Here is a 26609-nt window from a genome sequence, read left to right on the forward strand (position 1 = left end):
CCTGGTGGTTGGGAAGGGAGTGTGGCACAGATGAGAAACAGACCCAAGAGGACCAGCGGGGCTGGAGGGCAAAGTGAAGGAGAGTAAGACGAGGTTGAAAGGCTTGGCATTGAGCAAACTGTCTATGGTCTGTAAGGTCATGTTAAGGAGTTTGGCTTTCATCCTAATAGCTATGGAAACCTTTAAAGGAACCTAATTGCTAAGGTTTCTTCTCATTCTAAATTCTGTATTTTTCTGTAATTTAATTTAAAATAAGAAAACCGCAGAACTGCAAAGTGACCTTCAGAAAATAGCAAAACTGCTGGCATTTGGTTAACATAATTAGAGAGACTCTCGAAGAATCAGTATGCATGATCATCTTCCCCACAGGTACAATTGAACATTTCAGGATAGCACAGTCATTATAGTCCTGGTGTTATGACACCATCAATATTGTCTTTTCCAAACTCGGACTGCCTTTGGCCACTGTCCTATAGGCTCTTCTGTGGACCCCTGAATTTTATGAACTTATGCAGCATGGAAATATGTGCAATAAATGCCTGTGTAGGTAAATTAAAATAATTAATATGGCAATTGTGTGTGTTAAGTTACAAAATCATATCAGATGACATTAAGAAGGTGATTAGATAATTTCCATGAATTAAACAGACTATGGATATTCCTGCCAAACTTTTTACTCTCTGGGATGAAGCAATTCAAATCGTGAAAGTGCTGGCTGGTCTGGAACATTAGGAGAGCCCACTGCCATCTTGGCACACCCTGAACCCTCATGAGGAGCTAACTTGTGGCAGACAGAGCTATGAAGAGAGGAGGAAGACTAGGGTCTGGGGCCATGATTTAATCCTTGGATTCAGCCATTTCAGACACTATTGTTTGGACTACGCTATTTTGTGACTGAGTACCTTCCCATTTTGCCCATTTTGTGGTTAGATTTTTCTATCATTTACAACCAGAGAGTTGGGACCAATCTATTTGTTTATCACAGAAGGTGACTTGGATGCATCTCTCCTTTGCAATGTAAAAGAGACATGTTATTGCCCACACAAAACTGCCCAGCCACAGGCCAGGGATGGAGAAAGTAGGTGGAGGTAGGGAGGTAGAGGAGGATGGCCCATCCTTCCCGCCATTTCCACCACAGTTCGTGGTAGGACGTGAAAGGAGAAGCGCCTGCACTGAGTGCCACTTCCATCTCTTATTAGTGGTATGACCTTGGGCCAGTCACTTAAGCTGTGTTTGCTTCAGCAAACTCCTCCTAGGGTTATTGTGAACTTCCCATGAGATAAGGGCCACCAATGTGCTTTGCTCACTGTGCTAGGGATTGAAAGCTGGCTAGGCTTTGTCCCAGACTCTTCCCTTCCCTCTGAGATGAGACCCAAAGGACGAGGAAGAAGCCATCTTTCACCACAGCTGCTGGCAGGCTCTGAACTCCAGGACCAACCAGAGTCAGAGCTTTCAGGAGAAGACGAGAGCCAAGTTCTGGGGTGCAGCCCCCAAGGGTCTCTTGGGTTATCTATTGCTATGTAACAAACCACCCCAAACCTAGTGGCATAAAAAAGAACCATTCTGTGAGTTAGGAGTTCAGATGTGATAGAGATGTCTTGTCTCTGCTCCACATTTGATGCTTCAGATGAGGACACCTAAATGCTGAGGCTGGACTCACGTGGAAGCTTCTCCACTCAGATGTCTCCCTCCTGACTGTGTTGACTGAGATGACTCAGAGGCTAGGCTTGGGTGGCACCATCAATCGAATCACCTCTATGTGGCCTGGCATGTGGCTTGGGATTCTCACAACATGGTGCTTGGTTCTGATAGGGAGCTTCACAAAAACAAGTGGAAGTTCATGGCCTTTTCTGAGATGTCCTTGGAAGTCATGCAGCATCACTTGCACACAGGCAATTGTTACAAAAGAGCCACTAAGGCCAGCCTAGTTTCAAGGGGAGGGGAATTAGACTCCAGCTTTTAATGGGAGAATGACAAAGTCACCATGAGGGAGAGCTTGTGGAATGGAAGATGTGTTTTGACCATCTTTGGGAAATACAAGCTGTCAGAGAATCCAGCATTTCAAGGCTGAAAGGGACCCTAAAGTTCCCTCTCAGGCATCCTTGGACACCAATCTCAATCTCCTCTGCAATTTTCTGGCTCATGCTTACCCAGCCTCTGCTGCTGTATGCTTATTACGTGGTGCCTCCTGCCCACTGGGGCAACGCATTCCATCTTGGAGCTGCTTGCACCTGTACACATTGCCTTTTTGTGTGAGATGCCATCTGCGACTTTTGGTTTCCTCCCCTTAATTCTCACACTTTCTCTGGACTATCACCTAGAGAGGCCGCCTCCTTCTGCTTCACCACAGCTCAGTGGAAATTTGAAGACAGCTACCATGCCTTCTGAGTCTTCTCTTCTCACAGCTTCACATCCCAGCTTCACCAATCCTTCCTCTGCACCCAACTCCCATCTTAGTCCTAGCCCCTCAGAGACCGTTTGGGTTTGTCCAAGCAGTGAATGCCCTCTTGGGGGCCTCCCCAGTTCTTCCTTCCTGTTTCCCCACCACCAGAGCTTTGATTTCATTTGAATGGTTTCTTCTCAGCCCCATTGGATGATCTTGATTAATGAAAACAATTTTGAATAATTCTATTCCTCTTGCCAGGCATTCATTTAAGAACAGGCATGTGACTCAAAGGAGACATAAGGGGATGATTTCTAGGGGTTTCTGTGATTTCTTCCCCAGAAGGAGTTGTAAGATGAGAAACTCCCCTTTTCTGCCTCTGACCCAGCTGTGATGACTCAAGCAAAGGCAGTCATCTCGGGACCATGAGGACCCCGCCAGTGAGGGCAAGCCACCTGGAAGAGGAAAAGAACCTGAGTCTTTGGAGGACTTGTTGACCCAATAATTTGACCAGCCCTGTAACTGCTCCATTTCCAGACTTCTTGTTACACGAGAGAATAAACATTTTTATAGTGTAATCCATTTATTTGATAAGCATTTAGTGAACACCTAGGCACTCTTCTAAGTGCAAGGGGTACCTCAGGCAACAACATAAAAATCCCTTCATGGAGCTGACCTTCTAGTGGAGGACACAGTTGATAGGTGACTTGAATGATATGTTAAACATGGGGCTGATGACTTCTACACGCCCCTAGACCCACTTTTCATTTTTCCTGGACCTTCTCTCTGCTTAGAGGATGATCTGAATGGGAGGTCTCTCCTTTCCCCTGACTTCCATCTGCGTTACACCAATGAGGATCCTCATCAGGAGACCAGAGGGTAGAGAAGAGAAAGGTCAGGGTATTTATCCCTCGGCTCCCTCGGAACTAGGCTGGGGTTTGGCAGTGGATATTTCCTTATCAGAAGCCATGATTCAGCTCCTGTTGGGCTGGTCTCTCTCATGGCTCCAGCTCTCAGCAGGCTCTAGTAATCCTACTCCCTGACCCCTTCACCTCCAGCACTCCTTGATCCACTAATCCTGCTCACACTCCTGCCACCCATCCCACTTTGATTACCTCCCTCTCCTGAGGGTGCAGTCTCTTCTCCCAAAACCCTGATAGATGTAGGCGGTAAGTGCTACATAGAAAATTAATTCAAGAAGAGTCACCCGTGCAGAGAAAAGGAGCTGATTTAAAGGGCAGGTCAGGAAAGGTCTCATTGAGAAGGTGACATTTGAGTAAGAATATGAAGAAGTCATGAGATATCTTGGGTGGAGGGACATTTCAGGCAGAGGGAAGAGCCTATGCAAAGGCCCTGAGGTGATTCTAGGCCTGGATATTCAAGGAACGTCAAGAAAAGTGATATGAACAGAACAGACAAAATGGAGAGAGAGAGTTGGGATGTGAGGTCAGTGAAGCAAATGACAGAAGGTGTTGGTGACTTGTAGCCACTATGGGACTACACTGCCCATGAGTAGAGTGGCCCCTGCAGGGAGAGACAGGTGCTGCTGACGGTGTGTTAATAGAATCACCTGGCTGCTACATGGAGAAGGGACTAGAGGAGTCAGGCAGGAGCAGATGTCCCAGTTAGTAGGTGACTGCATGGACTGGGCAAGAGAAGATGGCAGCCCCATAGCAGTAGATGTGACTAGTTGTTGAGTTCTGGGTGTATTCTGAAGATGGAGCCAGCTAGATTTGCTGACCGAGCAGTTGTGGGCCTGGGAGACAGAAAGGTTAAGGATAACTCCAAGGTGTTTAGCCCGAACACCTGGAAAGATGGAGGTGGTGTTGCTGATACTGGGAAGGCACGGGAGAAGCAAAACTCGGAGAAGGCGGTCAGGAGCTCAGTTTTATACACATGAAACTTGAGGTACATATGAGACTGTGTTTGGCAGCCCCTGGTACATCACATCTCCTGGGGTTCACACCTTTGGCAGTCTCCTCCCCTTGCATCTGGACTGTCTATGAGATCTGCTTGAACTCATTGAATGTAGCACAAGAGATATAGGACGTATTCCTGGCCTGGGCCTCTAGAAAACCCGGCACTTTCTGCTTTTGCACCTTTGGAAGCCAGCTGCCGTGAATGAAGTTGGCCCACCCCCAGGTCAGCATGCTATAGAGAAGACTGGGCAGCCACATAGAGAGGCCCATGTGGAGGAGAATAGACCATCACAGCTATGCCCCCAGCCAGTGACCAGTACCAAATTCTCACCACAGAGTGAGGCATTAGACCATGTAATTATCCCCATTAACATCATGGGAAGCCAAAGAATCATCTAGTTAACATACAGTATCAAGAGAAATAATGAATTGTTGTTTCAGGTCCAAAAAATCACGAAAGATTAGTGTAGTCATTCTCAACTCGGGGAAATTTTCACCCAACAGGGTAATTGGCAATGCCTGGTGACATTTGCGGTTGCCACACTGTAGTAGAAGTGCTACTGGCATCTTAGTGGGTAGACGCCATGGATGCTGCTGAACATCCCACAGCTGAACTTGGTGCACAGGACAGCTCCCAACAGCAAAGAAGGATGTGCACCAAAATGGCAGTAATGTTGGGCCTGGGAAACTGTTACCTTCATACTGTTTAATAGATTGCAAGTAATTTTGGTTTTCTGAAAGGAAATGACAATCATTTGGATGGGAATATGCTTTTAAAAAGGAGGTAGGTAGGGGCTGCCTGGTGGCACAGTGGTTAAGTTCACACGTTCCCCTTCAGTGGCCTGGGATTCACCGGTTCGGATCCTGGGTGTGGACCTACACACCACTTGGCAAGCCATGCTGTGGTAGGCGTCCCACATATAAAGTAGAGGAAGATGGGCATGGATGTTAACTCAGGGCCAGTCTTCCTCAGCAAAAAGAGGAGGATTGGTGGCAGATGTTAGTTCAGGGCTAATCTTCCTCAAAAAAGAGAAAAAAAGGAGGTAGAGAATAGAAAGAAGCTCAAATGAGCTAAGGATTCTTCAAATTCTGGTTATTTTTATTTGCATTTTTTTCTTTTTTCCAAAATAATTGCATATCCGCTACTATTATGTGATCATAATTAAGTGCTAATTTTCCTCTTTTTTGAGAAGGTTTTCTTCTACTTAACATCCAGTGACTTCTTCCTCATACTTCAGCTGGGGCTTAAGAATCTTCTCATTGGTGAAACCCTTGGGAAAGAGTCAGACTGTACCACATACAGTTCACAAGCCTGTACTAACAGAGTGTATACTGGATTTGCATACGGGATTGTTTTGGAGTTTTTGAGAGGTCTTGGGTTAGGAACCAAGTGAGAAATATGACCAAGACTAAGGTAAATGGAACTAAAATATTACCATTATTAGGGGCTGCCCCGTGGCCGAGCTGTTAAGGTTCCAGACTCTCCCCTCAGCAGCTCAGGTTGGCAGGGTCAGATCCCAGGTACAGACCAACTCCACTCATCAGCCATGCTGTGGAGGCATCTCACGTACAAAGTAGAGGAAGACGGGCACAGATGTTAGCTCAGGGCCACTCTTCCTTGCCAAAAAACAAAACAAACAAACAAATATTACCATTGTTACTAATAAAATCAAGGCTAAAGGATGTAGCTTAGATTTGAGAACCAAATAGACTTCCAAGACTGAATCCTTTATTTGGGCAAACTTACCTGTCCTGTCACAGACACTCAGACAAGGGCAACTTCAAAGAAGCAGTAGAGAATGTCAGCTCTCCCTGGGGAGCTCCCTCCCACCAGGAAGAGATGAAAGGTTGAGATGAGAGTACATAGCTGATTACTTCCGAATGTACCAATCCAGTAAGTTCCACTGTCTCCTCTGGGACAGAGTGAGGAAAGGGGATAAGAGAGGTCCAGAGTTTTACTAACTGAGCTCCATTCACATAAAAAGAAACATCAAGAGTGGGAAAGACGCTCCACCCCTCCCCTCCCCTACTGCTACAGATTGTAATTCTTCCCTTGTCAGCAATAGCTACTACCATGCTCTCCAAAACAGTAGCAACTAACCATGAGTGAGTATTTAAGTTTAAATTAAATAAAATTAAATACATTTAAAAATTTATTTTCTCAGTCATACTGGCCACATTTCAACTGCTCAGTAGCCACGTGTGGCTAGAGGCGACTGTATTGGACAAGGCAACGACGTAGCTGTAGAACATTGCCACCGTCAGAGAAAGATCTGCTGGATGGTGCTGCAATGAGAGTTTTGTCTGACTCGTTCTTGTATCATTAATAACCAGGCCTGACTCACAGGGACTCAGAAATGTGTGTTGAATTGATACACGAAATGAAACCATTGTGATTTTGTTTTTCAAGTCTGCATGTTGTAAAGATCTCTCCATTCCGAAGAAGCAAGATGGAAAAAGGAAACATAGCTATCTTGCTAAATGAAATAAATCAGTTGAAGAATATACATTCTCTAATCCTATTTTTTAAAATTACTAAGAAAATGGTTACTTTTGATTTTAAAAAAAGCAATAGATTAGACAGTATGTTAATTTTCTAAGCATAGAAAGAAAATTACAGCTATTCTAAACATAAAGTATTAATGAAAGGCAATTTTAAGAGTGAATAGACTAAAATGTTAAGAAACATGGCATTGAAGTATAAGTACAAATCACAGCCATTGGCCTGATGAATATTGCATGCAAACCGTGAAATCTGTTTCCTAAGCAGTGTGCAAAGTAATATTTTCTTTTCCAAAATGTGGCTCCCTTGCTAAGCTGCAGAGAAGGATAGGGCCAGATGGCACAGTTCTCATTTTTCTGTCGTATCTCCTGACCCGGCAATATACTCTCTCTCACCTCATCTTATAGAAATTACTTGCATTCATTGCAGGGGTAATCTTCACGCTGGGAATGGACCTGGTGACTGTATCCGAGTCAGAATACTGGCACACTGACTATGATCATCCTCTTACAGCCTTACCTTGCTCCTCATTTGGTAGTTTACAAGCTCACAGATACTGGACCAGAATTCAGTGCATAAAGTTAAAATATTCTGTTTCACAGGGCCAAATCTAAACTGCTGAAGCAAGGACGTTAAGGCATGGAGCAGTGCCTTAAAAAGTAACTAGGGCCATCTCTCCTACCCTAGAAGTAACCCAGGGTTCAAAATGAAGATCTTTAGATGCCACAGTAATTTTTCAGGAAAAAAAAAACTACTATCATTAAGAAAATACCAGGGGCTGGCCCCGTGGCTGAGTGGTTAAGTTCTCACACTCTGCTTCAGCAGCCTGGGGTTCACGGGTTTGGATCCTGGACGCGGACCTAGAACCACTCATCAAGCCACGCTGTGGTGGCATCCCACATAGAAGAACTAGAATGACTTACAACTAGGATGTACAACTATGTGCTGGGGCTTTGGGGAAAAACATTAAAGAGGAAGCCTGGCAATAGATGTTAGCCCAGGGCCAATCTAAAAAGATAAAAGAAAATACCAAAAACAAATGAGAATGACAAATAAAATAATACAGAAAGACCAGTTTAATTAGCAGTTCTGCTGTTTTATTTCATGCTCAGTTAATAGAAGAAAAGAATATTTTCATCAAACTATTAAAAAATGAATGAATTTAAAGATGTGAATATAATCACCCGGAAAAATGACTTTAACAAAATAGTTTTAGAAATGAGCATGAGAGAAATGATTTCTTTGTAATTATTGTGTTCATTGACTATTATTCATTTTTAAATCATGATGGATTCTAGGTTTGGGTAAAACTCCATGTAGACGAATGCATTCCTTGGGAGCAGATATTTAAAGAGGTGGAGCTTTTTGGTAAATTGCTCCTTTCTTAATGTTTTTTCTACTGCTGTTTCTATTTTTCAGACCCACTATGAAAATGGGGAATATATCATCAGGCAAGGTGCCAGAGGGGACACCTTCTTTATCATCAGCAAAGGAAAGGTAAGCTCTAGTAGCACAAGAGAATGATGCACAAGAGAGGGAGCTGGGGGTCCTCAGTGACACCTGGAGGAGCACATGTGCAGGGTCTTGAGGTGGATGAGTTTTCCCATCTTCTGAAACTGATAGAGAAATAGTTGAGAATGGATGTCCCCAAATGATGCAGGAGGAAGAAGAAGTATAACTTCAAAGACCAGGAAATAGCCTGTGTGCTATAATATAACAATCATGATGCTAGATGCTGCTGCTATGCCTGCATAAATGGAAAGATTTCTGTCATTAAAACTATATAATTGAAAAAGAAAAGACTGAGGTCACTTGAAAAATCCTCAACAGGAAAAAAAATCATTCAGCCATTTGGAGCAGTATTATTGCTCTAATGAAACATCTGGGCTTTGAAATCAGATGGTACAAGTTTGAACCCAGCTAGGAAACTTACCAGTTTTAGTATCTATAGGCAAGATGCTTAACATTCTGAAGGCAATAAGGATATAAATATATTCGTATTTTATTGTATCTTCATAGAGAAATATTGAATAAATACTAAGAAACTTGTAGAAGTGGTAAATTATGGGGGAAGGGATAAATATGAGGTAGACAAGAGATATGAATGAAAAAAATTATAATTTATTCTTTATTATATTTTTAAATTTTCCAATATTTTGAATCTATTATAATTTTTATTTAAAAACTAAATAAGAAATTCAGTGAATTAGAAAATAGGGACTTATATAAATTAATATCCTAATATTATATTGTAAAAATGTCTTGTATTTCTTTCAACAAAGTCATGATCATGTTTCATTAGTTTCAGTCACTGTAACCTATGATTTGAACTTATTTTGTTTTATCGTTAATGATCCTTAAAAATAATTTATATGTATTAAATATAGGAAGACATGGGAAAGGAAATGCAAGTGAGAGGGGATTTATATGACAGTTTCCATTTTTATGTGTCACTTTAAAAAAGTAAGTCAAATTTATTTCTTCTAATTTAACAAATATGACTGACTCCGGTATATTATGGCTCATATCAAAATAGGAAAGAGAGAGATTTACTGAGCCACAGTGGACAGGATATGTGAAAGATTATAAATCTTGTTGGATCACATTTTAGATAATCCTCTTCGGACTAATCTTGAATCTAGAATGGGCATTTGTCAATGTTTTACACCATTGGCATGTCATAATAAAGTGAAGAAAACTATATTTATATTTTTGTCGTACCTATTCTTTTGAGTGATAGCAGAAAGCTTGGGATAGAAATAGATGTCAGGGACCAGCTTCTTAAAAGGCATCATCATGAAATGACATGTGTGACCACAGTTATGGTTAAAGTTGTATCTTGTATTTTCCAATGTTAGAGGATAAGAAATGTCAACATTTTGTGTTTTTCATATAAATTATGAGACTAACCATTTACTGTCTTATTTCTTAACGCTGACTAGAGAATCATGGAAAATTGAGAATCCTCATAGATAGAAGTGATTCTATGGGTCACAGGGGGACTTTTTGTGCTGATGGTCTGGATTTATCTTTTCTTTATTCCGTTACTAGTTCTTTGCTATCATTGGATGATGTGTTTATCTATTGAGATGAATTTCCAACAGGTTTTTGTGACTATTACTGCAAATTCCCAGCACTGCCTAAAAGAAGCTGTGGTTTCTAACCAGTTGCAGCTGAAGACAGGTGCATTAGTGGTGCTTTTTTATGAGTTCCATAATATGTATAAATAGAAAGAGCGTGGAAATTGTGCCACAGGAATCTCACCTTTGGTGATATTTCATAGCACTGTGGGCATTCTGGGAAAGAAATAGTAAGACTATCTTAGACACTTTTCACACATTCAGAAAAATTTTTTAAGCCATTTTTCCTAACCAATTTTTTGTTTGTTTGTTTGTTTTTTTGCTGAGGAAGATTAGCCCTGAGCTAACATCTGTTGCCACTCTTCCTATTTTTTAGCTTGAGGAACGTTAGAACTGAGCTAAGATCTGTGCCCATCTTCCTCTAGTTTATATGTGGGTCAATGCCACAGCGTGACTGACAAGTGGTGTAGGTCCCTGCCTAGGATCCAAACCCACAAACCTGAGCCACAGAAGTAGGGTGTACTGAACTTAACCATTATCCCTCAGGCTGGCCCCCTAACCTATTATATTAATTATATTAGTTATCTAATAATTAATATATGATATATTAGTACATTAACTTTATTAATTCTAATATTAATGAATTGGAATCACTACATTAAGTTTTAAGAAGCAGATGAGCATGCTTAAGTCGCAATGGGAAGGAATAGAAGGAAAGAAGAGTAATGAGAGTAGCTTCAGGTCAGCAGGCAAGTAAGTTGTAGAACTAAAATTTTCTAGGATTATATGTTTTGTTTTAGGTAGAAGATGGAAATTTGTTTTCACATGCATTTAAAAAATTTATAAAGGATAACCCTGGCAAAGATATTTTCCTTGTTACCGCCAAACTGGCTTTTCCTTAGAAAATATTGTGTGTGAGAGAGAGAGAGACATCCAACAGGGGACTGTAGAACTACAAATGGATTTCCCCTGTTCGAGTCCATCTATTTAAGTGTAAAACAGTTTTTATCCTTCCATAAAGCACATCCACACAAAGAGAAAAAATTTATAAAATAAACTTTGAAATATTAATTTCCCCCCATTAAAGCTACATAAATTGATTTTCCTAAAACGTGAGGCACAATGCTGTGCTGACGTCTAGAGTCCCTGGTACTGCCCCAAGTGGAAGCTGAGTTAGTTTTCTGTACTTTATTCCGTCCATTCCAACTGCACAGCAACATGACTTTTTCCCCCAACAGTGAACTATAAAGCGCCAAAGGATCCACAATTGAGTGTGAAAAATATCTCTGATAAAACTTTATGCATATGTCCCTACAGTTGCATTGCATTGAAAAATAAACTCTCCATAAATAAGTTGAACCAAAATTGAACAGGATTGGTAGACGAAATTTCAGAGTTCCAATAATAATTCAAGTGCAATTTGATTATTTGATTCTATTCAATATACTTTTATGCTACCATTAGAAAAAAGTGTGACCCAAAAATTCTTGTCCATTAAATGCCATTTAAAACAACATGGCTTTGCTTAGAGTTAACAAGTCCTTAAACATGTTGGTTAAACAAATCGGCTTGACGCAGCGTTCAGTGTTGTTGAATATGGAATGCGTTGTCTTATGTAAATTTTGTTTGTATATGTACACATATATCTAAGTATACATAAAAGTAAAACATGAGAAGCATTTCTTTCTAGATCAAGAACAAGATAAAGATGCACAGTATTCCCCCTTCTGTTAGTGTAGAACTAGGCATCCCAACCATTGCAGTAAGTCAAGGAAAATTTATGTTTGGAAATGAATAAATAAAACAGTAATTCTTTACAAATGGTATGATTTCAGTTTCTTTTGAGTTTTTTATGTTGATAGATAAGTTATTAAAATTAATAAGAGCTTAGCTAGATCAGCATTGTTCAGTGGTTTTTTCTTAGTTGATGGAACTGTTCCCTGTCTTCACAGCCCAACACAATAGCCATTAGTCCCATTCACCATCTAAACTAAAACTAACTTAAATGAAGTACTCAGCTTCTCAGTAGCAGTAGCCACATCGCAATAGCTGAATAGTTACATGCAGCTAATGGTGACCGTTTTGGACATTGCAGAACTAGACAATTTACTATAAATTAGTATTTCAAAAAGTTGAATTATTCAGAGACATCTACCGTATTAACAGTCTAAAGAAGAAAAATCACATCATCATATCAATTGAGGCAAAGAAAGCATTTGACAAATACTTAATTCATAATAAAAACTCTCAGCAAATTGGGAATATAAGGGAACTTCCCCAAACTACTAAATGATATCGACAAAAGGCCTACAACTAACGTCATACTTAATGGTGACAGACAGAACAATCAATGACTGAAGGCAATCAATGGAGAAAGGGAAGTCTTTTCAACAAACGGGGTTGAAACGATTGGTCATCCATAGCCAAAAAATTGAATCTTGGCCTTTTAAACTTCATACTTTATTTAAAAATTAAATAAGAATTGATAATAGATTTTAAAATACAATGTAAAACTTTTAGAAGAAAATCTTCATGACTTAGGGTTTGGTCAAAACTACCTAGATATGATACCAAAAGGACAATCCATAAAAGAAAAAAAAAAGGTAAATTGGGCATTATCAGAATTACAAACTTTTCTCTGTGAAAGACACTAGGAAGAGAATGAAAAGACAAACTACAAACTGGTAAGAATATTTGCAAATCACAAATCTGGCAAAGGGTTTGTATGTGTTGAGCCTAACTGAAGAACATCCAAAAATCAATTTGAGAAAACCAACTATCCAATTTAAAAAAATGGACAAAGGACTTGAATAGACATTTCAACAAAGTAGATATAAGAATGGCAAATGAGCACATGAAAAGATATTTAACATCATTAGCCATTAGGGAACTGCAAAGTAAAACCATGAGATACCATTGCATGCTTAATAGAGTGAGTAAAATGAGAAAATATATAAACTGACAATACCAAGTGCTGGTGAGGATATAGAGCAAGTGAAACTCTCATACATGGCTACTGGGATGCAAAAATGATAAAGCCATTCTGAAAAATGATTTGGCAGTTTATAGAGTTAAAGTTTTACTATATGATCTAGTAATTATACTTCTTGGAATTTATTCTACAGAAATGAAAACACGGTTCGGACAAAATACTGTGCATCAGTGTTTATAGCAGCTCTATTCATAATTGTCCCCAACTGGCACTGTCCTTCAATGGATAAGTGGATAAACAAACTGTGGTACATTTATTCAATTGAGCACTACTGAGCAATAAAAAGAATAAACTTTTATGTCATGCAACAATTTGAATGAATCTCAAAGACATTATGAGTGAAAAAAAATCCAGTCACAAAAGTTATTTTATTTTATTTACATGACATTCTCAAAAAAATAAAATTAATATGATGCAGAACAGACCATCAGTTTCTACAAGTAAGATTTGGGGTAGGATGTGACTATGAACAGATAGCATGAGGGAGTTTCTTGAGCTGATGGAATTGTTCTATATTAAATTGTGGTGGAAGTTAGACACATCTATAAATGTATTTAAATTTGTAGAACTATCTACCAAGGAAAGAAAAAAGTCAATTTTACTGTATAATCATTGAAAAAAAAAACTACCTATGTTTCTAAACACCAGTAAATTCAGTTAAAAATATAATTTAAAAAAATTTCCAAAATCAAGTATCTAGGAATATAACTAACAAAAAATGTTCAAGTGTTTGAAAAGAAAACTTTATTTAAAGACACTAGAATGCAGAGTAAAAGACCAAAATGGCCAAAATATTTGAAAAGGAGAAGAGTATATTGGGGAGAATTACTTTAGTAGATATCAAGACTTATTATAAGGTTAAGGTAATGACAATGTGGCCTTATTTTTGCTAAGAACTAGATAATTATATCAGAATAAGAGAATAGTGAGCTCAGATAAAGATCCATAACTATATGGAAACTTGATTTAGGACAACATTGGCAATACAGATACCAAAACAATTGGTTATTCTTAGGGAAATACATAAAACTCGATCCTGACCTTATACCATACACAATGGAATTTAGGTCAATTCCAGACCTAAATGTAAGAGGAAAATTGGGGAAAAAAATCAAAAGACATTTAGGAGAATACTCTATCATCTTGGGATAGGAAAGGATTCTTAAACATAAGTACAAATAATAATAACATAGTTAAAAGTGATTACATAAAAATTAATAACTTTGGCAGGACATCATAAAGATAGTAAAAAGACAAACCACAGTCATATGAGTCAATGAAAAAAATAACATGAATCAATCCAATAGAAAAATAGTCAAAGAACTTGGTAAGACACATCACAAAAAAGAAATGCAAGTGGCTCATAAAATAATATGAAAAATGCTCTACCTCCATTAATAATCCAGAAATTGCCATTGATACCTACCTACCTTGGCAAAAATCAAAAACTGACAATATCAAATGTTGATGACAATATGGTACAATATGAACTTTTGTCCACTGATGTAATATGGTATGACTTCTTTGTATCAAGAGTGAGTCAATACTTAGCAACATTGGAGATGTGTATACTTTATAACCTTGTTCTTCATTCGTAAGGATTGATTCTAGTGAAACTCTTACCCATGGGCACCAGAAAACATGTACAAAAATGTTCATACTAATGTTGTTGATAACACAACAAAACCAAAATATAACAAAAATAAACCTGGAAGAAACCCATATTTATATCTACAGGAGAATTAATAAATTATGTAGTAGTCATATAATAAGATAATATGCAAACAGAGGAAATGAGCTACAGCTTTGTATATTAACATGGATGAATTTGATAAATCTCAAACATAATGCTGATCAAAAGAAACAAGTTGCAAGGGCCAGCCCCATGGCACAGTGGTTGGGTTCGGCACATTCTGCTTCATGAGTTTGGATCCTGGGCATGGACCTATACCACTCATTGGCTGCACTGTGGTGGCAACCCACATATAAAATAGAGGAAGATTAGCACAGATGCTTGGGGCTAATCTTCCTTAGGACAAAAAAAGTTGCAGAAGAATATGTATGGTATGATATGATTTATATAAAGTTCAAAACCAGGTAAATCTATGGTATTTATGCATAAAACGAGGTGTGTGTGTGAGTGCATGTGTGCACACACATTAAATTACAAACATTAGAAAGAGAATCATGAAAAGAAAATTCACCATAGACGTTTTAGGGGAAGAAGGTGGGACTCGTGGTAGAGAGATTTTCTAATTTAGTCCTGTGTTACACAGAAGGTTTAGTCGTTGAATCAGGCTCACAGAAATCATAGATCTTGGCCCACACTGAATTTAACTAAAGATTCAAAGAATGCAGGCAAACTTCAAGCTCAGACCAACCATTTTTTCTCTGTACATTTCCCAAACTTTCAGATACAGCTCCTAAAAGTGTCCTGCATTGGTAGACATTTTGGTTTTGGAATAACGGGACCAGTTTTTGAGCTATATTTACAGAACATTGTTTGTAAAGGGAGCTGATTTGATTTGGGGACTAGTCAGTTTTTTAATCTATTAATCACACAAGTAGGAAAATGCTTACTTGACTACCCTTATTCTCTAGCTGAGTCTGCCCTTCAGATCTATAAATCCCATATTTCCTTACAAGAAACATTACTTGCTTATCAAACCTGTTGAATCTGTACTACAACACTTCATTTTGTTTTTGCATTATTTTTGGTTAAACATGTTGGTTGAGCACATGGATATTGTTTGTCGAAGATTTTGGTATTAAAGATTAATTTTAAGTGTTCCATTGAAAATATCTAATTTCTATCTTGATTCTTTTTTTTTTAAAGACTTTATTTTTCCTTTTTCTCCCCAAAGCCTCCCAGTACATAGTTGTACATTCTTAGTTGTGGGTCCTTCTGGTTGTGGCATGTGGGATGCCACCTCAGCATGGCTTGATGAGCGGTGCCATGTCCGTGCCCAGGATCCGAACCAGCGAAACCCTGGACCCCCTAAGTGGAGTGTGTGAACTTAACCACTTGGCCATGGGCCGGCCCCCTATCTTGATTCTTAATTTCAAAAATTATATGTAGTTTTTAAAAAGTTTGTTTTTTAAATTACAAGACTATACATGTCTCAGAAAAACTAATATGTATAAGTAAAACAAACATAAAAATACACATTCTCTTTTATCTATCTAGAACTAAAAGTAGTTAATTCTCTAAATAGCATTTTATGGCAACAATAAAAGAGCAATAGTAGTGATGTGGGATATTTTATAGTCAAATCCATGGAATTTCTGAAATAGGAAGTGAGAGAAATAGGAGGAGTAAAAATATGGAAAAAGCAACCAAATTTTGGGGCACTTACTATTACAAGGATACTTTTCATAGATTTTCTCATTTGTTCACACACGCACACAAGGAGATAACACTTCCATTTTTTGGACAAGGTGGCAGGTAACATGGGTTCCAACAGACTAAATATTATCTTTAAGACTCTCTAGAAAGTTCCTTGCACAACATTGTGGATCATAAAGTGCTTTGTGGTTTAGCTGAAAAGATTACGTACACAGGCCAAGGTTAGAGAGGCTGTCTCTGTGTATTTAACTTTCCCTACCCTGAAATCTTTTCAGAATTAAATGCAAATGTCCACGACTTGTGTCTGTGCATATTTAGAATAATTCATTATATATACAAAGAAAAACTGTGGAAATTACAGCTTTAAAGGAAAGCTTTTATTCTTGCTCTTTGAGCTGCTTATCTTTTCACGTATATGGATTATCCAGCTAGGTTTTTCCTCCCATTTATCATGTAAGCAGAAAGTGGTTTGTTCTGTAGGTGGCCCACTTTCTATGTCTCTATTACTGCATTTCAGTACCATCTTTTAAAAGAACGTTTCAAAGTCCCTAGAAATTTCTCCATGGCTTGCGTAAATCTACCATTTTGAATTTCTAATTTTTTTTAAATTAACAAAATGGCAAGTGTACAGTTATATAATGTGTCCTTATATCTAATTTTGAACTAATGAGCTTAACTTACAGTATATTACCCCTTAGTCCATGACTTTTTTAAACAGCCAGGAGGACTGACAGGAATAATTTTGTTGAATTGCCTCGCTGTGCACATGAGAAAATTGAGGTTCAGAAATATGACAGTTATCAGTGTTTGTCAAAGATGAGTCTATAGAACATTTGCCTCTAAATCACCTACATTAACTTTTTGAAATGTGAGTTTCAAAGACCCACTCAATCAGAACCTCAGGAATAAAAGTCCAGTAACCTTTATTTAAATAAGATGCCCCATCCAGCTCCCCAACCCACCCCACACACACTGAAGTTTGAGAATCTCTGGACTAGTGTATTTCTATCCACATCTGTAAAAGCCTCATCAGTAAGCAGATGAGCATCTCTATGATATAGTTTAGTGGTAAGAGTGTTAAGAACTGCATTTCCATGGTTTTGAAACACTGTATGGAGGAGCATTCAAATGGATCATTGGAGAATAATAATTGAATTCCCTCCACTTTGCACAGAGCTTCTTACTACTTATAAAAATTCTGGTCTTTCACATTCAATCTCTAAATTCAGAAACCTGAAGCACAGTATTTTATAAATGTGTGTAAATGTCTGGCATTGTCTCAAGAAATTAGTTTTTCTACTTCATTACATTTTCTAGGTAGACGAATTTCAACTGTTTAACTTTTCTGGATGACACATGGCCAATATTATGAATATTAGTAGAGCTTGAGGGGGAAGTGAATTAACACAAAGGTACAGCTTACTGCATTCATGTCTTCATTCATGCAACAAAACATCATTATTTGCCTTCCATGGACTATCACCCAAGTCACAAGTCCTGTATGGGCTGAGATACCTTCTTAGTAAAGAAACTTTTCATACAATTTACAGCTCTTTATTGAGTGCTTATTATAAATTGTAGAGAATGCCAAAGAAATACCTGTTTCTTTGAAGCGTGTACTATTTATTATGGTAAAAATAAAGACACATGTACGTAATTTTTATATCTTTGAAAAAAGAAATCCTACTGAATGAAGCATGAAGATCATGAGGACTATAGTGGGTTAGAGACCTGCAGGAAGCTTCATGACAATGTGACTGACCTTTGAATGAAGGCTAAATTTTTCTTAGGGAAAAAGATAGGCATGTTCTAGAGAAACTACAATGGGCATGTAGAGGTGTATAGAAAGATGTGCATTGCAGCAAAAAACATGGAAACAATATAAATGTCTATCTACAAGGAAATGGTTAAACAAATATATTTATAGGATGGAAGAAGACAATAAAACCTCAAAATTTTAAAATGGATGAACTAGATTTATCCACCTAGCAGCATGAAATAAATAACTAAAACAATGTTAAGAGAAAAAATGTAAGTTGCAGAATAATACATACCATATTCTACTATTCATTTATTTTGATAACACTTGCATATAAGCACATAAAAAAGGATTGGAGGAATGCTCACTAAATTCATTATAGTGATTGCCTTATGGAAGGTAGGAAATGGGAATAAGGATAAGGATTACGTGAAATTCAGACTTCTGAATAATTTATTATTTGTTAAAAACAACTTGAAAATATAACAAAATATTTGTAGGTCATTTCTTGTGGTTTTCTTGGGAATTAGTAATATTATTCTTTGGCTCCTTTAGTGACGATGTACTCTTTTTCTTCATAAAAATAGTTTTAAGAAAACAGGTGGAATTAATATTATCAATTAGTGTTCATTTGATCATCCAGGCAGTAGATATGAACTTTCATTGTTTCTCTTTGTAGGTAAATGTCACTCGTGAAGACTCACCGAGTGAAGACCCAGTGTTTCTTAGAACTCTAGGAAAAGGAGATTGGTTTGGAGAGAAAGCTTTGCAAGGGTAAGTAGATCACATGCTTTCAGATTTTGGTTGAGTACTACATAAATTCCCACTTTAAATATTGAGCTCCAAGCAAAATAGGCTCTTTATTTAGTGCTTCTCCTAATATCAGACACGGACCCTGCATGGTCATTTTTATTTATTTCCAACTGGACTTGTAATCCGTTTGGATAGGCTATGGAATAGATTGTTTAACTTATGTAATAAGTTGCTTTATATTGATAGGAAAATTTCTCAGCTTTGTGTTCCTTAACTGCAATCTCTATAACGATTCTAAAAGAGAAGGAGAAGACTCTGCTAAGCTTACTTTGTACAGCAGTTTCACTCAGACTCATAGGAAGATAATTGGTTGAGAATTTTGAAATCCTTGTTTATATTCCCTGATTGTACAAATAATAGGTCAGAAGGCAATGAAGGCTTTCCTGGATTCACCTCTGGCTAGTTGTTGCCATCGCTGGTGATAAGTAATGAGATGGAGGAAGAGGTGGAAGTGGAGGTAATGCACATTCAGATTCGCTTGCTTGGGCTCTAAAGGCTGGACTCATAGAGGTCCAGGTCACTGAAATTCTACTTGCAAACTAAGACCTCAAGAAGCAAGCACTAGGGATTTCTTTCCATATACTATGGAAGAAAAACCCAATTGACTTTGTACCACTCATTTTACAGAATGCCTGACAAATATCACAAAATATATTTGGGTATTCTACTCTTCCAATAAGCAACACATCTCAATTATCAGTATATATAGATGAGACTTTTCAAAGTTCAGTGCTGTATGTATATAAGCCACTTGAATAAGAAATAACCAATAGGGGCCGGCCCCGTGGCCGAGTGGTTAAGTTCTTGCACTCCGCTGCAGCAGCCCAGGGTTTCGCTGGTTCGGATCCTGGGCATGGACATGACACTGCTCATCAGGTCACATTGAGGCGGCATCCTACATGCCACAACTAGAAGGACCTGCAACTAAGATATACAACTATGTACTGGGGGGATTTGGGGAGATAAAGCAGGAAAAAAAAAAAGAAAGAACCAGTAAACATTTATTTTTGTTTCAAATTCCAGGTGCAGGGCTGTCTACTAGACAGCAACAGCAATAGGACATAATTTATACCAAAAATATTTGGAATAGTCAGTTTTGCTTCCTTTCAAATTATGATAATTTTAAAAATTGCATCGTAAGCATTTTGCTTAGAAGTATTGTAAATAAATAGTTTAGGGAGTTTTTATTTTTAAGCCACAATCAGTTGACAGGTCTTATTTCTTTCTTACTGTTTCATAACTACAGAAATAAAACAGAGATCATGATAAGTCATTTTACTCAGGCCACATTACCTTATGAAAATTCAGAACTAAATGCATTTGACATTATTTTTTTTTTTCACAAAGTTCATTTGATTCTTATCTGATGAGCGTGTACTTGCCATTAGATTTTTCCAATGACTAAGTTGGAAGAAATACCATGTTCAAGGTAGATACACAAAAGAATGCAATAAACATTATCTTCCTTGTATAAAGTGCAGAAACGTATCATTTGTACTTTAGTCTCCCTTTCCCTTGATTATTATATATGTAGAGGAATCTAGAGAGTAATACCACCTGATTTTATTGGTTCAAGATTAAATACGTGTATGGAAAATGTCATTTCCAACAGAGCCCAAGAACCAGAAACATTTTCAATCATTTCTGATTTAGATCACAAGTGGAACACCAGAAAATAAAATACAATTGAGGATTGACAGATTTTTCTTTTGTAGCTGATTGTCACTGAATTTTGATGCCAATTAAAGAAAGCTTTTATGGTGAAAACATCTTTCAAGAATGTGTCTTAAGTGACCTTGGGGATATGGTTTATGGAAAACTTATCAAATTTTGCTTTGATAGTAAAATTTAAGTCAATGGTATTCCATCTGGATTGAATTCATTCTAGCATATGATTGTTCTTGTGAACTGTCTGGTGCCCAACTCTCTTTTGCACCTACTCTGTCCTTTTCACTGGTCATCTCCCCACCATTTCCCTTCACACGTACTCCCAGTCTTATCCCATCTCTCTTTCTTTCTTATACCCTTTACTGTCATTTTCTCACGACTCGACCTGCCTTTATCAATCTACTCTAAGTGTCCTCTTAAACATCACCAGTGATTTGCCACTTAAATCATAGAATGGTCTTTCTTTTCTGTCTTCATTTGACTTCACTTCTCAGCCACAAGTTTACACTGTTGACCACCCCTTTCTTCTTTAAATTCCTCATCCTTTGAGACCCTTGAAATTGTTACCACTTTTTGGAATTTCTCAATCCATTTCCTAAAATTCACCAATAATTTGTCCTTAACTCTATTACATACGTGTTGGTATATATCCAGATCTCTGACTGCATATGCTTTCAATGAAAAGAAGTCCCAAATACTTGTATTCTCATTTGAGCTTAGCATCTGGCACTTTTCACATGCTCAACATGTATTTGTTGCATAAATGAGTGAATGAATGGATGAACAAATGAACTTCTCTAATGATGTTCAATCTTGCAATCCCTTCTGCCATTGATCCTTTCATTACTTGAATTTGTTTAAAGTAGTGGATAAGGAGTTATGAACTCACTTAACTATTGGGGGCAGGCTGGTTATGTAAACAAACAAAATAAAGTGAATAAAACTAGTGGTAAACTGGAAAGCTTTATGTGATGAGGACAGCAATTGCTGAGCTCCAGCTCATTGCTATGAATTTTTTTTAAAGAAAAGCAGAAAAAATAGATTTTGAAAAAAAATATGAAATGTGATTTTGTAACTGGATTAAAAAAAGACGCTCCACAAGTAAAAGATTTCTGCAAGTGATTTGACCTGTGAGCTGGAATTTTGTGATTTCTATCATAGAGCTATGCTTCTTTAAAACTCTCAAACTAGATTCAAATTAAGGAAATCTATTAGATTAACACTTCTTGATTATTTCCTTGTATTTTGTTTTGACTTTTTAATGTTTTGACATCCTATGTCTGTAACCTGTTTTTCACTCTGTGTCTCTATGTTTCTTTTTGATTATTTCTTTGAATTTTAATGTTTCACACAAGAAATTCTGACTTTTCACAAATCAGATTGATTTGTTTCACTTGTTTCCCTCTAACATAAAAATTTATGTAACTTTAGGATATAAAGTCCTTTGGGAAACTCTGTATAGTCTTTTGGGTAATAGCTAAGCTTCTTTGAAAACTATATAATTTTTTATACTTGGAAGAAAAATTTTATAATCAGCAAACTCTATGTGTATATAACACAGCATTTCAGATTGTTTTTTTCTCACAAACAAAATTTATATGTACTGAGAATTTTTGTTTTATTTTCCTGAGGCAGTTCGCAGATCATTAACATATTGATACATTGGTAATCCTGAAATGAATCCTTGAACATTCTTTTTAAGTTTGAGAGTGCCGTATGCTAGTGTTGGTTAAGCATACAGTAGATAATTGAATGACAGTGCTGAAATGTGACCTTAATGACCTGACTTCAGAACTCCACTATATAGTTCTGCCTCTGGAAGTAACATGTCTCATTTCCTTGTTGGATGGAGACAGTATAGTCATAAATCTAGCCATCCTGTAATCTATATTATTAATGTCCATTAACCAACAGCATCTCATTACTAGAAAAATTGAGGTCACATTGCTTTCACTTTGTTTGGTTGACGTGAAGCAAATTGTTCAGTGTTGTTTGACTCAAGCATTATTTTTTACTGTGATAATGGTTTCCACACCAGTGAGAGGGCACATGTTTTACTCTTTACAGAAGTGCTCCTTCCTTTTACACATGAAAACCAAATTTGTGTTTAGGAGAAATTACTTCAGGTTTAGTCTGGTAACTCAAGAGTCAATCCATCTACACTCTGACTTACCATTGCTTCAAGATCTCTATCTGATTTGAAACTATATAGAATTCATGTAGGCATCATAGGATGTCAAATTCTAACCCAAACACACACTTCGCATCTGTAATAATGGGAAATATATAAGACCAAGTTGAACCTGAGAGAGAGATGGGCTTGTGCTCTCATTTGCCCCTCCTTACTTCCCCTAACATTTGAGCCTTTAGCTTGGCATTTGATTATAATTCCAGCTCAGACATCAGACTGCCTGGATTGGGACCTACTCTGTCATTTACAAATTATGAGTCTCTGAGAGGCTCTTCTTTTGATCTGATGATGATTGTACCTAATTTTTTGGGTTGTTCTGAGGAATAATCAAGGGGATACTTGTAAAGAATTTGTGTGAGTACCTAGAATTTAGATTAGTGCTAAAAAAGAAGTTAGCTACCATCATCACCACTGCTACTGACATTATCTTCATCTTCATTAACCTTAGCATCATCGTCAACATCATCAGCATCATTACCGTTATATCACTGTCCCCATTCCCAAGAACGTTCTACTACTTCTTAACTAACATTTAGAGCACTTGGTATAATTGACATAACATTAGATTTTGAGTGAACCACTGACTTATTATATCTCTTTGAACAAGTCAGTTAACTTCTTTGGGTCTCCGTTTCTGAATCTGTAAACTGAGTCAGTTGAACTAGATCATCTCTAAGTATCCTTGTGTCACAGCCTCTGCTTCTCTTGAGATTTGAATTTTTTACAACTGAAACCAACCCCTGAATGTCAAATGCAGCCTTGGGCCACCCTGTTAAATAGTGCCTTTAATAGCAGACCACTCGCAGCAGGTCCCTTCCTTCCAGGAGTGATCCCAGCTGTTTCCTGTCATTCTGAACACCTACACCACAGGCCAGGCCCTTCCTTGTTAGTGCAAGAATGAATAACCCAAGTCAGTTTAACAGACTTTGGTATCAGATGTCTATATTTTCTAGATTCTCCCCCCATGGACTGTGATCTTGAGCAAGTTAATTAACATTTAAGAACCTGCATTGTTTTCTTTCTCATTTTATTTTAATTAATAAAAATAATAGCACATAAACTGATATAACAAATACTGGATATAGCTTTTTAATATTTTGCCATATTTGAATCTGGTTATTATTCATTTACTTATTTGGAAATAAAACATTAAAGATACAACTCAAGCATCTTTTATGTCTTCCCCCTACTATCACCATCCTGAAGTTGGCTATATGCATCCTCACTGCTCATGTGTCTATATTTTATTGTATATGTATGTAGTCCTAAGGATATGTAAGCTTGTTTTATTTGTGTTTAAAATTTTATGCGTGTTAATCTCATTCTGTTTTGTTTTGGGTCAATATATCATTTTTCTTTCTTTTCCCTCTGTTGTCACGTGAATTGCATGGGTCGTCCCTTAGTTTAGAAGTTTTACCTTCTTTTTCTATTCTTTTAATGATCAATATTTAAATTTGTAATATGTATATGTAACATGGAATGTTAATCAGTAGCTTTATTCGTCTCTTGAATAATAGGAAGATCTTTGTGCGTTTAACTTCAAATTACTCCTACCCACCTTTTATCTAATTTTCTAGTATATAGTTCCACCTGGTTGGTAAATTCTCAAATATTAGTCATTATGATTACTATATTTTTTCAGACACTACTTACTTAGGTTTATCAACTTGGTCTACCTATTACTTTGTCAGCTATTGCTTATTATACCCAGCTACTCCTTTTGAGCTTATTATCTAGTAGTCGTTCAGAGATGATCTGTTTATACTTTCTGCCTTTGCCTATACGTGAATGAATGAGCATTTAGTTACCTATAGAGATCCAGGTTAAAATTTATTTTCCCTCAGCATCTTAAATATTATTACATTGTCTTCTGGCATTCATAGTCCACAGTCAGTCAAATCACTGTTCTTTTATAGATAATCTGTCATTTTCTTTGGTGGCTGTCTCTTTTTCTTTGATGTTCTAAATTTTTACTATATCTGCCTAAGTGCAGGCATATTTTGTTTTTCCTTCATATGACTCTGTGTGTTCCTTTCTTCTGAGAATGTAGTTTTCCTCAATTCTAGAAAATTCTCAGCATTACCTCTGCATATTTCCTTTCCCAACCTGTCTCTATTCTCTCATTTTGGAAACCTTAATATTCTATGTTTAATCCCCACATCCTACCATCCTTGCCTTCTTATTTCATGTTTTTATATTCTTTCTCTGTATCATTCTGTGCTACATTTGTAATGGAATCTGGACAGGATGGATCTCTCAGATCCGTCGTGCAATTCTCTACTTCTCCCTTCAATTGTATCAAGTCTTAAATTCAATCCATCCACTAAGTAGGTTCCAAGTGACTATTTCTTAAAACTATTTTTAGGATTTCTACTTGGCACACACAGTAGTTAGCGGTGTGAGCACTGAAATGAGACTTCCTGAGTTCAAATCCAAGCTCCATCATTTATAAGATGTGTGATATTGTTTTCCTTCACTTCTCTATGCTTCAGATTCATAGTTTATAAAATAAGAATAATAGTATCTGCTGCATAGGGTTGAGATGACTACTAAGTCAAATAATGTATATAACTTGTATATATATTAGAATGAGGCCTGATAAATGCTGTGTTCAATAAATAAATAACAACTATTATGATTATTATTTTCATTATTTATATTGTTTCTTAATTATCTTTTATTTCTTTGCTTTATTTATTAATTATTTTGAAAATATCAAATTCTTTGAAATTTTGTATTATCTTCACTTTGGGGGTACAAATTCTAACGTTTGTGATATCTGTTGACTCTCCCTTCTTATTGTATGCTTTCTTACAGCTTGTGGGTTTTTTGATTGGTTTGTTTTTTTTTTACTGCATGTCCATTTTCTGTAGAGTTGGTAGACTGAGGGATTCCCTTGTGCCAGGTTATTAGAGCATCTCTATGTTGCTGTTTCATATGTTTCATATTTGCCTCTGAAAGGATGGGCTTTAGATGGATGTCCCAGTACCATAAAGATAGGATAGAAAGAATTCAGATCTCCCACCTGCAAGGCTTGAGTTTCTGTTTCCCTCAGGGAAAACCTCCTTGACAACAGAGAGAGTTACTTCTAAAGCTGTGTCTTGTGTGTAGAAATGCTCTAGACTCTGGCCTTATGAAGGGTTCAGTCCCAGTTCCATGTTTGGTAGGACCATAGCCAGACTCCTTCACTCACCCCTCAGGAGCTCTCCTGTCCAGTTCTAGCTCATTTCTCTAACCTAGGACCCTTCTCTATTTCTAGCACTTGAGACTTTTAGGATTTTTGTTTCATCTCGTTTCTTTCTGGGTTTTAGTGAGGATTATAATTAATTTGGTTTTTAGCGAAGATTACTCTTGTGAATATTATAATGGTAATATACGTAAAATGTAACAGAATGTCTAGTGGGATATTTTTCCATGTTGTCCTGGATTTGTGGCTAAGGTCCAAAGCTGAAAAGCTGCCAGTACTTAGGACCAACTTCTTTTTGCAGAACTGACTGAGAAGAGCCAGAATTGCTTTAATGGTACCAATATTCTAGCTGTAAGTTGGGAAAAGTAGGGAAACTGGAGGTTGGCCTGTTGAGGAGAGCAGTCTTCATCAAAAGAAGTTGTTCCCTTAATTCTCTGGTCTCAGATTACTTTCTTGTTGAAGATTTACAAGTAAACAGGTGATTAAAATAGAGAGTGTGTTAATTGATATCATGGGAGAAGCACAAAGTGTCATGAAAACATTATCGTATCTACAGCTCCATCTCAAAACTTTTTCCTGAGCTCCAGACCCAGTTTCCTATGGGGCATGGCTACTTAGATATCAATCAGGTACCTCAGATGGCTCTTGGACAGCATTAAACTCATCTTCTCTCCACCTCCAACCAAATCTATCCTTTTTCAAGTGATCACTATTGCAGTAAGTGTTTCTCAAACCAGAAATTTGGACACTGTCTTGCTTTTTCCTCTC

The 26609-nt window shown here is 37.3% G+C and overlaps 1 protein-coding gene across 2 annotated transcripts in view; it reads left to right on the plus strand.

The window, feature by feature from the left end:
• PRKG1 (protein kinase cGMP-dependent 1) overlaps positions 1-26609 on the plus strand; it is a 1184543-nt gene that overhangs the window by 968453 nt on the left and 189481 nt on the right. For both annotated transcript variants that reach the window (XM_014866734.3, XM_014866733.3), the window contains exons 6-7: positions 8225-8302; positions 18662-18756. In XM_014866734.3, coding sequence (XP_014722220.1) covers positions 8225-8302; positions 18662-18756 — 173 coding nt within the window. The remainder of the gene's footprint in view (positions 1-8224; positions 8303-18661; positions 18757-26609) is intronic.

This window comes from Equus asinus, chromosome 2 (genome assembly GCF_041296235.1).
Source record: "Equus asinus isolate D_3611 breed Donkey chromosome 2, EquAss-T2T_v2, whole genome shotgun sequence".
In the NCBI taxonomy this organism is placed as follows: Eukaryota; Metazoa; Chordata; class Mammalia; order Perissodactyla; family Equidae; genus Equus; species Equus asinus.